This window comes from Hyperolius riggenbachi, chromosome 11, assembly GCF_040937935.1.
Source record: "Hyperolius riggenbachi isolate aHypRig1 chromosome 11, aHypRig1.pri, whole genome shotgun sequence".
Classification (NCBI taxonomy): Eukaryota; Metazoa; Chordata; class Amphibia; order Anura; family Hyperoliidae; genus Hyperolius; species Hyperolius riggenbachi.
Genome location: NC_090656.1, coordinates 75,080,129 through 75,093,515, shown reverse-complemented (window position 1 = coordinate 75,093,515; position 13,387 = coordinate 75,080,129). Strand labels below are relative to the sequence as shown.

General features: G+C 42.9%; 1 protein-coding gene across 1 annotated transcript in view; it reads right to left on the bottom strand.

Moving 5' to 3' along the window:
* Positions 1-4,308: 4,308 nt before the first annotated feature.
* Positions 4,309-13,387, bottom strand: part of LOC137538008 (CKLF-like MARVEL transmembrane domain-containing protein 3) — a 49,501-nt gene continuing 40,422 nt past the window's right edge. Inside the window, exons 4-5 of the mRNA XM_068259925.1 lie at positions 10,448-10,571; positions 4,309-5,520 (exon numbers count right to left, since the gene is read on the bottom strand). Of these exons, the coding sequence (XP_068116026.1) occupies positions 5,492-5,520; positions 10,448-10,571 (153 nt within the window). The 3' untranslated portion in view covers positions 4,309-5,491. The remainder of the gene's footprint in view (positions 5,521-10,447; positions 10,572-13,387) is intronic.

Here is a 13,387-nt window from a genome sequence, read left to right as displayed (position 1 = left end):
CTATTTTGCAGATAGATTAGCCCAGCTTAACCAATGGTCTGCCCTGCTGGGATTGGTCCGCTGGGTTGACCTTGAAGCTGCTCAGATTAGCCCATTTACCATATCAGCCTTTATGTGAACTAAGTGACCTGTGCACCCAAATATTGCTGACAATCTCAATTTAACTAAGTCCCTCTGGGTGTGGAGGTCACAGGAAAAAAAACTAGGTCTCCTGGATCAGCGCTTTACTTTAGAGTCTTTGTTTTTCAATAAATAATTCTTACTGGGATGTGAAACGTGGGGTTGGGACAAGTGGAAGGCTTTTGGAATCTTATGTATGAAGGATGATGTTGCACACGCCAAGCTTAGACAATGGAATAACATGATGGAGGCATATAGACTAGGTGAGAGTGAATACATTTGATAGTTACAGGTTAGAGCATTTATTAACTCATTGGCTCGAGTGGGAGGTTTCCCCAGTCTATTATAGGCCTGGTGCACACCAGAGGAGTTTTTCTGAGCGTTTTGAGTTTTTAAATCTGCTGCTAATGTTATCCTATGTGTCTGTGCACACTGGAGCAATGAGGTTTTGTAAAAAAAAAACATAGCATTACGTTGGGAAAAGCTTTTGAAACCTCTAAAAGCTCTTCCCAATGTAAGGCTATGGTTTTTTTTTTTTACAAAACCTCATTGCTCCAGTGTGCACAGACACATAGGATAACATTAGCAGCAGATTTAAAAACTCAAAACGCTCAGAAAAACTCCTCTGGTGTGCACCAGGCCATAGACACTCAAGGCCTAATTTCAAGTATCTATTCACAATTATGGTATGGCACCCTGAGGTCTCCACTCTAATGATTAAACGGCAGGATAGACTCCAAGCTACATGGGACTCTGAGGAATGGGGCCATCCATAAAAATTCAAAGTTAACAGAAAGGGCTTGGCAGCGGTTATACCAGATGTGGTACGGAGGTCACAGCATGAGAGACTTCACCGTTGCAGCGATACACATGTGCCTCTAGCTGGTATTGTTTTAAGGAAATAAATATCACACATGGTGCGCCCTTCTGATCGCTGTTGGCGATCACAAGTAACAAGAAATCCCGCGAAGAGAGGGATTTCTTGTTAGGCTTACCCCGTCGCCATGGCGACGATCGGGATGACGTTAGCTGACATCAGACGCCTCCGATCCAGCCCTTTGCGCTGCCTGAAAGTGATTGGTCCAGGCAGCGCAGGGCTCTGGCGGGGGCCCTCTTCCACCGCTGCAGGCGGCGATCGAAGACCACACGCAGCTAGCAAAGTGCCAGCTGCGTGTGGCGCACTTTATTTGGAGGAAATCGGCCCAGCAGGGCCAGAAATATCAGCCTCGGCGGTAATGGATGAGCTGAGCTCGTCCATACCGCCAAGAAGGTTAAGCATATCCTGGTCTCTGGATACTTATCGGCCAATTTAGATAGAAATGTGTACAAAAAGGTGCTGATAAATCTATAGCACAGAAGCAATTCCTACAGAGCTTATTAGTGGTACCTTTTTGTCTAATAAATTTAAAGGACACATGAAGTGAGAGGGATATATGGAGGCTACTCTCTGGCTGCAGTCATGTCTGAATTACACAGCTGAAACAAGCATCTGGCTTATCCAGTCAGACTTCAAACATCTCTTCCGCATGCTTGTTCAGGGTGTATGGTTAAAGGTATTAGAGTCAGAGGATCAGCAGGACCACCAGGCAATTTGTATTGTGTTTAAAGGGAAATCAATATGTCCAGCTCCATATCCCTGACTTCAGATGTGCCTTAAAGTTATTTCCCAGTTGCTGTGAAAATATTACTGTTTACTAAATGGAATATCACAACGTTTTTGGCAAGTTTCCAACACACATTTTTCACCCAGAAATAATGAATCGCCAGACTCTGCAAAAAACATTTTTTTATATGCTGTCGTTTTTTGTTTGTTTTTTTACAAAAAGATGCAACAAAATGTCTTATTTCATTATAAAGTTTCCAAGTGCAATAGTGATATATATTTTTTTCCCAACAGTAACATCTACTGGTTGTCTATTCACAAAGAAGGCACTTTACACTTCCTGTCCGGCAGAATGCTGGAGTCTGCAGTCGTTCCTGAATAATGCTAACCATTATGGTTTCCATGGAGATGAGGACTTATTGCCACCCCTAAGGACCCCGTTTACACTTAGTCAGTTGGTACGCTTTTTTTTTTCCTTTCCCCCATAGCAGGGCATTAGGAAAAAGATTTCAGTTAAAACGTGTTAAAGGACCACTACCGCGAAACACTTAATATTTAAGTGGGATTAAACCGAAGGTTATCACGTCAGATCAAATTGTTATTGTTGCAACCTTCACCAGCCCTTGATCACACCAGTGCAGAACACTCCAGATTTATTATAGATTGCGCTCACCAGATGTTATGGCTGCTCAGTTATAAACAGCAATAAACGCGTGCCTCATATAGCCACTCGATCATGGACTTCTTATTCCAGCTGTAGTCGTTTCCAACCCCTCCAGTTCCACATATATCAGGAATGAAAACACAACATAGTGCAATATCTTAACGCATTCTTTGGCTCCTCCACCTCACCCCAGTGCAGCACCCTGTGCAATAAATGCAATGCTCTCACCAGATGTAATGGCTGCTCAATGACAAACAGCAGGAAAAACCAGTACGTCTAGCCCTTGGCTCGTTCCTCTTTTCCGTCGGCTGCAGTTGCTTCTAATCATGCAGATATCTTCAACTTTATACTTGAAAATAAAGACAGGCGCAGCACATTGTGTAGTATCTTAACACACATGCACCTCCACCCTCTTTAAATAAACACAGCAAGCGTGCACCCCACCATAGGTGTGAGTATCAGGTAAACCTATACGCTCACCAGGTTTGCTTTAAAGAGACTAACTAAAAAAAGGAGGATACTTGCCTCGGGAGGGGGAATCCTCTGGATCCTAATGATGTGCGTGGTGTGGAAACCTTTACTAATCCAGTGACTGGCTAAAAACATTGACACCTGGAACCTAATACTGCTAGAATCATCACGGAATAGCTGTGTTTTATAGACCCCTAAGAACACAGTAAGTGAAATGAAATGTTTTCTGTTGAACCATGTGAGATATATATATATATATATATATAGAGAGAGAGAGAGAGAGAGAGAGAGAGAGAGAGAGAGAGAGAGAGAGAGAGAGAGAGAGAGAGAGCTCAACTGAATTAATTGTATTTTTCTTGTGAAAAAAATGGAATTTCCTTTAAAAAATGTGGCACTGGAGAGCATGCCTATTATCTTAAGCCTGCCACCATGTTTGCTTGTGTAAAACTGGTGACTTAAAAACACAATTGCCTCCTTACCTAATCTCCTAATAAGATGAATGCTATTCCAGAATACATAAACCCCAAATATTTCACAGTGTATAAGAGTCATTGTGCCTCTACCAGCCAAGTCCATGCAGAAGGACTTACAAAACGAAGACCACTGTGTAGGTCTCTCTTCTTACTCTGCATCATGCATGGTGTAGCTATTCAGACAGGAAAGAGTTTTTTAAGAAAAATATACCCACTTCTACTCCCCTCCATCTGTATTGGGGAAGAATGGGTATGAGCTTAAAGTAGGATTCAGGGCTGGCGCTTCGATAGAGGCAAAAGGGGCAGTTGCTCCAGAGCCTGTAGGAGCTCCCAAGGTGTGTGTCCCCTCCCCTCCAGCTTTGGTGACCCCATACATGCCTGCAGGGAATGAGGAAGAGAGGCGCCGTGGGGAGAAGTCCAGAGTGTAGAGCATGATGCTGCCTGGATTAGGTAAGACCCCAATGTGTGTACACTACCCCCCCCCCTTCCCCTGTTACTTTTGTCTTGGGGCCACATTGTAGCTAGAAATGACCCTAGTGGGATTATACTAACACAATTAAAATTTCAGTAACTACTCTTCGTTACATAAAAGAACATTTAAAAAGCAGTCCGCATGTAAGAATGTTCACTTTCCCTGCAGTGAGCAATAGAAGTTAGCTCATCTCTGGTCACTGGCAAAAGCAACAGAGTGACCAAGCAGCTCGGGATGTCCCTGCCATGCACTGAGGATCAACAGTCCGAAGCAGGCTGTCTACATGTTGGGTTGATGTGGCTCTGTAACATTTAACGGTATGGGCTTGCTATACACCAGTAGAGATGGCCCAGCCTTGGAGAACTCATGGAGAAGCACATGATTAGTTTGATCAGCTGATAGATTTGTAAGCCTCTGATTTGCTGAGATGACTTCCTGGTTTAACACATGATCATGACAAGCAAATCAGAGGCTTACAAATCTATCAGCTGATCAAACTGATCATGTGCTTCTCCATGAGTTCTCAAAGGCTGGGCCATCTCTAACACCAGTAGTTCTGGATGTAAGCCTGGCTTCCGGGGCATAAAGAGATAATTTGCATATTCAGCAGCATGCATTGTGAGTAACCGCAGTTGCACTCTTATAACTGAATTATTGCAAGTACCTTCTGTTTTAAAGTGGTCTCAGACTCTGACATAACATTCAATAAAAATGTGTTTTTCTACTTTGTATTATTCATACAATTATCATATTTGCTTTTGTGCACAAGTAATATTGTCTGTCTACAAATTACAAGTTTCCAAAGTGTAGTTTTTCTTGCCCTGAAAACTGCCATCGCATTTTATTCCAATGCTTTTTTATATAATAAAATATTTTAATGAGCTGTTCTGAACTGTGTGTGTGCCTGAAGCAGAGACCTCTTCTAAGAAAGTGTTTTTTACTTGTTGCAGACAAAAGTATCAACATTGGAATGTAAACAAAGATACTGTTATCTCCAGTTTGGATGCGGATTTGAAGCTGAATAGCAGGACAAAGTGCTTTGTTTAACCATTTCAGTGATGTTTTGCAAAAAAAAATGTCTGGGATAGTAGCTTTAAAGCTGTGAGGAATGTTTTAGTGCAAAGTAGAAATGCTGACTTTCAGACCACTTTAAGAAAGCAAACGACACTAAGCATGGCAAAGGCAAGAATCTCCCTGTGTTTGAGTCTTCACTCTGCCCCCCTCTCTTTGCTGAATAGACATTGCCCTAGCAACAGCTGAGGCACTTATGCAGAAAAGGCAGGGGGTTGAGTAAGGCACATGCACAGGGAGAGTCTTGGCTTTGCTGATGAACAGAGCTTCTACTGCTTTCTGCAGTGAAAATAAACTATTTTACACAAATGAAATACTTAGGAATGCTTTCAAATGTTCTTTTACGTAACTAAGAGTAGTTCCAGAAATTTAAAAAATGGTTATTATGTTATATTTAGTGACTTTAAAAGCTCCTCCTTTTAGTATTAGCATCTTGCTATTCCACGAGACTTTCTTCACTTAAAAAGGTCACAGTTGTGACAAGTCCTTCAATGGAGTAAAGAAAAGTTTGTGTTCACGTGACAACAACAAACATCCACTGCGGAAGATGTGATGCAAACGGCTTCTCCTCCTTCTGTCCTACAGAAACAGCATGGCCCCACAGGCGAGGAAAGCTCTCAGTCAGAGTCCGAGTCAAATTCATCATCTGTGAGGTAAAGACAAGGTCACTCTTGGTTTACATAATGCAGAATATAAAATATACACACAGTAAGATGCTGACTTTGAAGAGGAACATGTGGCTGCCAGCTGCTGCCCCCAGACCATTACAAAATGCCGCAAAGGATTCTGGGAAAACCGCTGACTTCTTTCAAACTAAGAGGAGAATAGGAGTTACCCACAGGAGCTGGCAGATCCCCTCTGCAATTTTCCCAATGTGTAAATTGAATTTGTAGCTTAAACAGCTCTTATTTAAATATTCAGAGTCCAATGTTTAATGAAGCAAATGAAATTGTTACATTCAAATAATCCTGAAATTAAATTTGGCAGTGTACACTGTCAGGCACAATACCGGTCAAGGAGTGGGTATATCAGGCAACAAATGAACAGTTTTTAAAGTTTATATGTTAGATGTATGAATCATTTTGTGTGTTGGGCTCAGTGCGTGACCTGCTTATCTATTTGGCTGCATTAGTGTCTGAATCACACCAGAAACAAGCATGCAGCCAATCTTGTCAGATCTGACATTAATGTCAAACACCTGATCTGCATATGCTTGTTTAGGGGCTATGGCTAAAAGTATTAGAGGCTCAGCAGAATACCAGGCAACTGGTATTGCTTAAAGGAAACCAGAGATAATAACTTTTCTATAGCGCTTTTCTCCCATAGGACTGAAAGCGCTTATGATGAATATATAAGAAAAAAAAAATCATACATGCCTGGGGCTTCCTCCAGCCCGATCGCTCCCTCCGCGCTGTTCTCCGCCTTCGCCATCTTCCGTAAGGGGTCTTGGTATCTTGACCAGTCGGGGCTTACTGCACATGTGCGGCCCAGCCCTGCTCCCATCGCCGGGAGCTTTGTACACCTGTGCAGTACTACTGCGCAGGTGCAAAAATCTCCTGGACGGGGAGCGCACACAGCTGCACTGCACATGCGCCGACTGGCCCAAGATACTTGGACCCCTTACAGAGAATCGAGGAGGCAGAGGACGGTGCCAAGGGAGCTATCAAGCCGGAGGGGCCTGGAGGAAGCCCCAGGTATGTATGATTTATATATATATATATATATATATATATATATATATATATATTCATCTCTGGTACACTTTAAAAAGAAATAAATATGGCAGCGACAGCCTCCATATACCTCTCACTTCAGTTGTCTTTTAAAATGGCAGGTCTTGTGGGGTGTTCAGTTATGCAGTGAGTCAGTACCTACTAAAAGTGGTCCGAGGAACAGCCACCATAACCAGTGACTGGCTCATAGGTTCCAAAGTGGGGAATGAAGTCTAGGCTGACAGATATGATCCCTCAGAGGAAATAACATATCACAAATGATTGAAGAATGTATTGATGGCCATGTGATAACAGGGCAGCACGGTGGCGTAGTGGTTAGCTCTCTCGCCTTGCAGCGCTGAGTCCCCGGTTCGAATCCCAGCCAGGGCACTATCTGCAAAGAGTTTGTATATTCTCTCCGTGTCTGCGTGGGTTTCCTCCGGACACCCCGGTTTACTCCCACATTCCAAAAAAACCATACGGATAAGTTAATTGGCTCCCGCCAAAAATTGGCCCTAGACTACAGTACTTACACTACATAATATAGACATATGGCAATGGTAGGGATTAGATTGTGAGCTCCTTTGAGGGACAGTTAGTGACAAGAGATATATATACTGTATATACACTGTACAGCGCTGCGTAATATGTCGGTGCTATATAAATACTAAATAATAATAATAACAGTGTCAGAACACACAGTGCATCAAGCATGCTGTGCATGGGTCTGTATAACCACAGACCAGTCACATGCGCTGTCCACTCTGTGCGCTCAAGATTATTTGAACTGAATATTAAATGGGGGTGTCCTAATTTTTTCCCATGAACACATCTTCCCTTGAGGTATGTCTTGGCAGTGCTAGAATCCTTTCAAGCCCCAGTAGTGCACATTGAAGGTTTTGGTGAAATTTTGGAATGAAATTCCTGTCAGAAGCTCTGCTCACATTATGTATTTCGTGTTTTTCTCAGTATTGTGGATGTCATGGCTTCATCCCTGTAGCATCATTTCCTGATTGGCTCGTGCTGGCTAATGATATATTACAGTGACTGTGACAGGATGTGCAGCTGAGTCTTATTATAGAACTAACATTGAGAGATGCCTCAGAAGATAAGCATGTGCATATACAACAGAGAGATAAAGCACACTCCACTTTTACAGGGTGGGTCTTCCGTGACTGGGAAGAGGACTTTCTCACACTGCAGTGTGCATTCACATTTTTCTTTGTGTGTTGAATGCTTTTGGGAGTGTGTGGTTTTTGCATGCACTTGCATTTTCGGCCATCATTAAAATACATGCTGCACAATTAAAAAAAGTGAAAGCCAGAAGAACAAGAACATGTCATGCAAATAATGTCAAAAACCCTATATAGAATTAAATATTATTTAGTATTTATATAGCACTGAAATCTTCCGCAGTGCTGTACAGAGATATATATTGTCTTGTCACTTAACTGTCCCTCAGAGGGGTTCACAAACGAATACCTACTATAGTCATATGTCTGTGTATGTATCATGTAGCAGATGTAGTGTAGTCTCGGGCCAATTTAGGGGGAAGCCAATTAACGTACAGTATCTACAAGGCAAGAGTGCTAACCACTGTGCCACCGGAATGTTCTCTGCATGTTTTATTTGTATGGACCAAGTTTGAGAGGACAAAAACCAGGGAAAAAAATATATATACTGAACCTGGTGACTCATGCCCTGAAACCTACCAAATCATAGGACCAAATCCACCTGCCCTGACACCTGCAATGTTGTACAACCAATCTTACTTGTCACTTTTTTTGACCTTGTTTCACAATCAATTTTCCTGATACCTGACCACTGTTACCTCTGTCATGTCCTTTGGCCAATGTTGCCTGTCACATGCCTCGAGCCCTCATATGTTCCACAATCACTCTGCCTGTTACCTGCTCTCAAATTTGCTACTTTCTATTACTAATCTCAACTACAGTACTTCCTACCTTCACCTCTCCTATACTCTACTGTTTATCTTGCCTGCCCTGACCCAAGCTATGCCTACAACTGCACACTTGTTTATTATAGTCAGTTTGCTTTAGTCTCAATGCTGGCCAGATTCCAGACAATCCAGGTGGCGGAGGATGGCGAGGGAGTGATCAGTCTGAAGGGGGCTGGAGGAAGCCCCAGGTATGTATAATTTTCCTCTCCCTTCCCATCTCCGGTACACTTTAAAGAGACTCTGAAGTCTCGTAAAAAAAAAAAAACAGTTTATTTCAGATTGCTCTATAGTATTAATGTGCCACCTAAAACGCTGCCTACCCGCGGTTGAATACTCAGTCATGGATTTTTGCCCAGGGACTTCGGGGGGGGGGGGGGGGGGTGTTATAGTGAGTATTCAGCCGCGGGTAGGCAGCGTTTTAGGTGGCACATTAATACCATAGTGCAATCTGAAATACAAAGTGTGTTTTTTTTTTTAAACTTCAAAGTTTCTTTAAAATAAAAAAAAAAGTTCAAAATAGCTGACAAAGCAGAAAACTTCTTAAAAACATGGTCTCCCTGGCTGGATTCAAAGGACTCTCCCTCGCTCAACATCTTAGCATAAACTGAATATACTATTTTTATAAAGCATGGTGTTTCCCCTCGGACCTCCCTCAACTCATTTGGTGGAACTTTCTCCATGGCTAATATTGTCTCTTTCTCTTTTTGAACTGGCCTATGTAACTGTTAGTTATTTACTTATAAAGTACTGTTTGTTCTTGTAATATGCTTGTACTATTGAATATCATCCAAGATTTTCTTATGTACATGAAAACAATGTTTGCTTTTGTTTCTCCTAAATAAAGAGATTTTTTGAAACTAAAAAAAAAAAAAAAAAAGTTACCCAACCACTGTAAAGATTACATACTAGTATCATCAACACTTTACAGATTACACTGAGTAATTCAAGTCATTACCTATCTTGTAGTGTGACTCACAATCCAATGTCCTTACCACAGTCTTAAGGCTCATACACACGTCCACACATCCAACAGAGTGTAACCAACCCGACAACACGACCAACCGCACGACAACCCATTGACACAACCTGTATTTCCACACAGTCAAACCAACTAAATGACCAACTAATTGACAAATTGCGATTACAAGCGGAATGACAGCCTGCACAATAGGGCCGCGTTTAAAACAAGTACTAGTCATTAAAACGTCTTGTACACATGTGGCCAACTGCACGATATCAGCCCAACGGCCATGTGAGTTAATCCGCTGGTTGGATCGGGCAAACCACCTGTTATCAGTCGCTCGTCTAGTCATTTGCCACTCATACACATGCCCAACTGTTGTACAACAGACCATATTGTCCAACAGACCACGTTTGGACAATAGTTCGTTGGAAGAGTTTCACATGTCTACGAGCCTTAAGACCAACATGCAAGGACTCCCCTTAACCCGACAGTATATTGGTTGCTGGTTGGCGTGGCTGTGAACAAGCATTTGCCTGGCACGAAACAGCTGTTAGCTGCTCCGTTCATCCCCATGCACACACATGGCTCTCATTCCGTTTGTTGCACAGACCTCATTTTTGATTGCCTGATGCACTTCCAACGTGGACTGAAGCCTTTTGAAATTTCATGTAGTCCTGCAGTGTCACCTCCTGTTCTTTTGCCTGATATTTTGGGAGGAAACCCAAACCCAAAGCATACAGACAGCACACAAACCCAATTCAAATCGTATCCTGGCTAGGATACAAACCTGGGATGAGAGTGCAGACCACCAGATATGGTGAAACAAGATGGAAATCATTTGGATTTGCATACAGATTTCAAGCAAATTCTGAAACTAAACTAGTAATTTTCTTCAGAAAGTGATAGGTCTAACCAATGAACAGCCATATAAACTCACCATCTGTCTTCTGCTGCCGAGGTTCATCCTCATCTGACTCCCCTTTCTTCAAGAACTTGATGAGGTCATTGAAGATGATATAGAAGTCTATTGCGTACACAATTGTTGCTATAAAGCCTAGAACCTGAGGATCACACATAACAATAGATCAGAATGCAGCAGAAGTACCAGATGTTTCATAGAGTTGTTTTAATAAGGCAAAAAGAGCAAATTTTCAAGGGGAAAACCACAAATTCCTGATACCTTTATCTCTAACTTATAGCTGCTGTTAAAATGAGGTTGTATGTTTACACAAATACGTGTACTTGACTGCAATAAACTATCTTTTCTTCTATATTACACTCCGTTGTCCTGCCGTGCCACTGCAGAAGTAGCCAATCCTGAAGAGCTCCTTGGCCCTGCCCTCACCCTATGAGACTGTGCTTCCAACATTCCCCAACCCCACGTGTGACGATACGTTACAAACCTACTGTCTGGAAGGTGTGATACATGCTAGATGAAATGATGTACAGTGGTTTGAAAAAGTATTCGGCCCCCTTGAAGTTTTCCACATTTTGTCATATTACTGCCACAAACATGAATCAATTGTATTGGAATTCCATGTGAAAGACCAACACAAAGTGGTGTACACGTGAGAAGTGGAACAAAAATCATACATGATTTCAAACATTTTTTACAAATAAATAACTGCAAAGTGAGGTGTGCATAATTATTCAGCCCCCTTTCGTCTGAGTGCAGTCAGTTGCCCATAGACATTGCCTGATAAGTGCTAATGACTAAATAGAGTGCATCTGTGTGTAATCTAATGTCAGTACAAATATAACTGCTCTGTGACGGCCTCAGAGGTTGTCTAAGACAATATTGGGAGCAACAACACCATGAAGTCCAAAGAACACACCAGACAGGTCAGGGATAAAGTTATTGAGAAATTTAAAGCAAGCTTAGGCTACAAAAAGATTTCCAAAGCCTTGAACATCCCACGGAGCACTGTTCAAGCGATCATTCAGAAATGGAAGGAGTATGGCACAACTGTAAACCTACCAAGACAAGGCCGTCCACCTAAACTCACAGGCCAAACAAGGAGAGCGCTGATCAGAAATGCAGTCAAGAGGCCCATGGTGACTCTGGACGAGCTGCAGAGATCTACAGCTCAGGTGGGGGAATCTGTCCATAGGACAACTATTAGTTGTGCACTGCACAAAGTTGGCCTTTATGGAAGAGTGGCAAGAAGAAAGCTATTGTTAACAGAAAAGCATAAGAAGTCCCGTTTGCAGTTTGCCACAAACCATGTGGGGGACACAACAAACATGTGGAAGAAGGTGCTCTGGTCAGATGAGACCAAAATGAAAACTAACACTGCACATCACTCTGAACATCATCCCCATTGTCAAATATGGTGGTGGCAGCATCATGCTCTGGGGGTGCTTCTCTTCAGCAGGGACAGGGAAGCTGGTTAGAGTTAATGGGAAGATGGATGGAGCCAAATACAGGGCAATCTTGGAAGAAAACCTCTTGGAGTCTGCAAAAGACTTGAGACTGGGGCGGAGGTTCACCTTCTAGCAGGACAATGACCCTAAACATAAAGCCAGGGCAACAATGGAATGGTTTAAAACAAAACATATCCATGTGTTAAGCCGCATCTACACGCGTAGATGCGGCCGCGATGCTCCTTATCAATCGAGCCTGATAAGACAGGACGGATCTTGCTTCCGTCGATTCCCTGCTCGCTCCCCGCTAGGGGACAATGGCAGGGAATCGAGCGGAAGATAAGCGGTGGGGACGAGCGGGAATCGAGCGGGTATTGATGCAGGAGCGGGGACGCGGCGGGCATGCGGAAGAGGCGATCCGGCGGCTAATCGAGCCGCCGGATCGCTGCAATGTCCCATCGTGTAGATGGGGCTTTAGAATGGCCCACTTGAAGTCCAGATCTAAATCCAATCGAGAATCTGTGACAAGATCTGAAAACTGATGTTCACAAACGCTGTCCATCTAATCAGACTGAGCTGGAGCTGTTTTGCAAAGAAGAATAGGAAAGGATTTCAGTCTCTAGATATGCAAAGCTGGTAGAGACATACCCTAAAAGATTGGCAGCTGTAATTGCAGCAAAAGGTGGTTCTACAAAGTATTGACTCAAGGGTATCGGTTGAAAAGGGCACCCGAGCTGCCTGTATGAAAAGGGCGCCGCCATAGACATCAATGTTATTTCTGGAAATATGGGCTACCCGAGAAAAGGGCGCCCGAGTTTTGATATAGGCTACAATCGGGCTCCCCTTTGTAGCCCATATTTTTTCGGCTACAAGGTTTTCGGCTACAGTAAGGTGCCCCTTTGTAGCCCATATTTTTTCGGCTACAAGGTTTTCGGCTACAGTAAGGTGCCCCTTTGTAGCCCATATTATTGCCTTTTTTTGTAGCCTATGTTTTTATATGGGCTACAAGTGCTGGAAGCCGAATTATTTCATTCCCCCACTATCCATGGCGGCCTGGAGGGGGAATAGTAATTTACACATCCCAGAGTTTTTTTTGTAGCCGAAGTTTTTATATGGGCTACAAGCACTGTAAGCCGAATTATTTCATTCCCCCACTATCCATGGCGGCCTGGAGGGGGAATAGTAATTTACACATCCCGGAGTTTTTTTTGTAGCCGAAGTTTTTATATGGGCTACACCAGGAGCCTTTTTTTTGTAGCCGAAGTTTTTATATGGGCTACACCAGGCGCCTTTTTTGTAGCCGAAGTTGGTATATATGGGCTCCACCAGGCGCCCTTTTTTACCGGCGCCCTTTTCATATAGACCCGACTCAGGGGGCTGAATAATTACGCACACCCCACTTTGCAGTTATTTTATTTTTTTTAATATTTGGAATCATGTATGATTTTCGTTCCACTTCTCACGTGTAAACCACTTTGTGTTGGTCTTTCACGTGGAATTTCAATAAAACTGA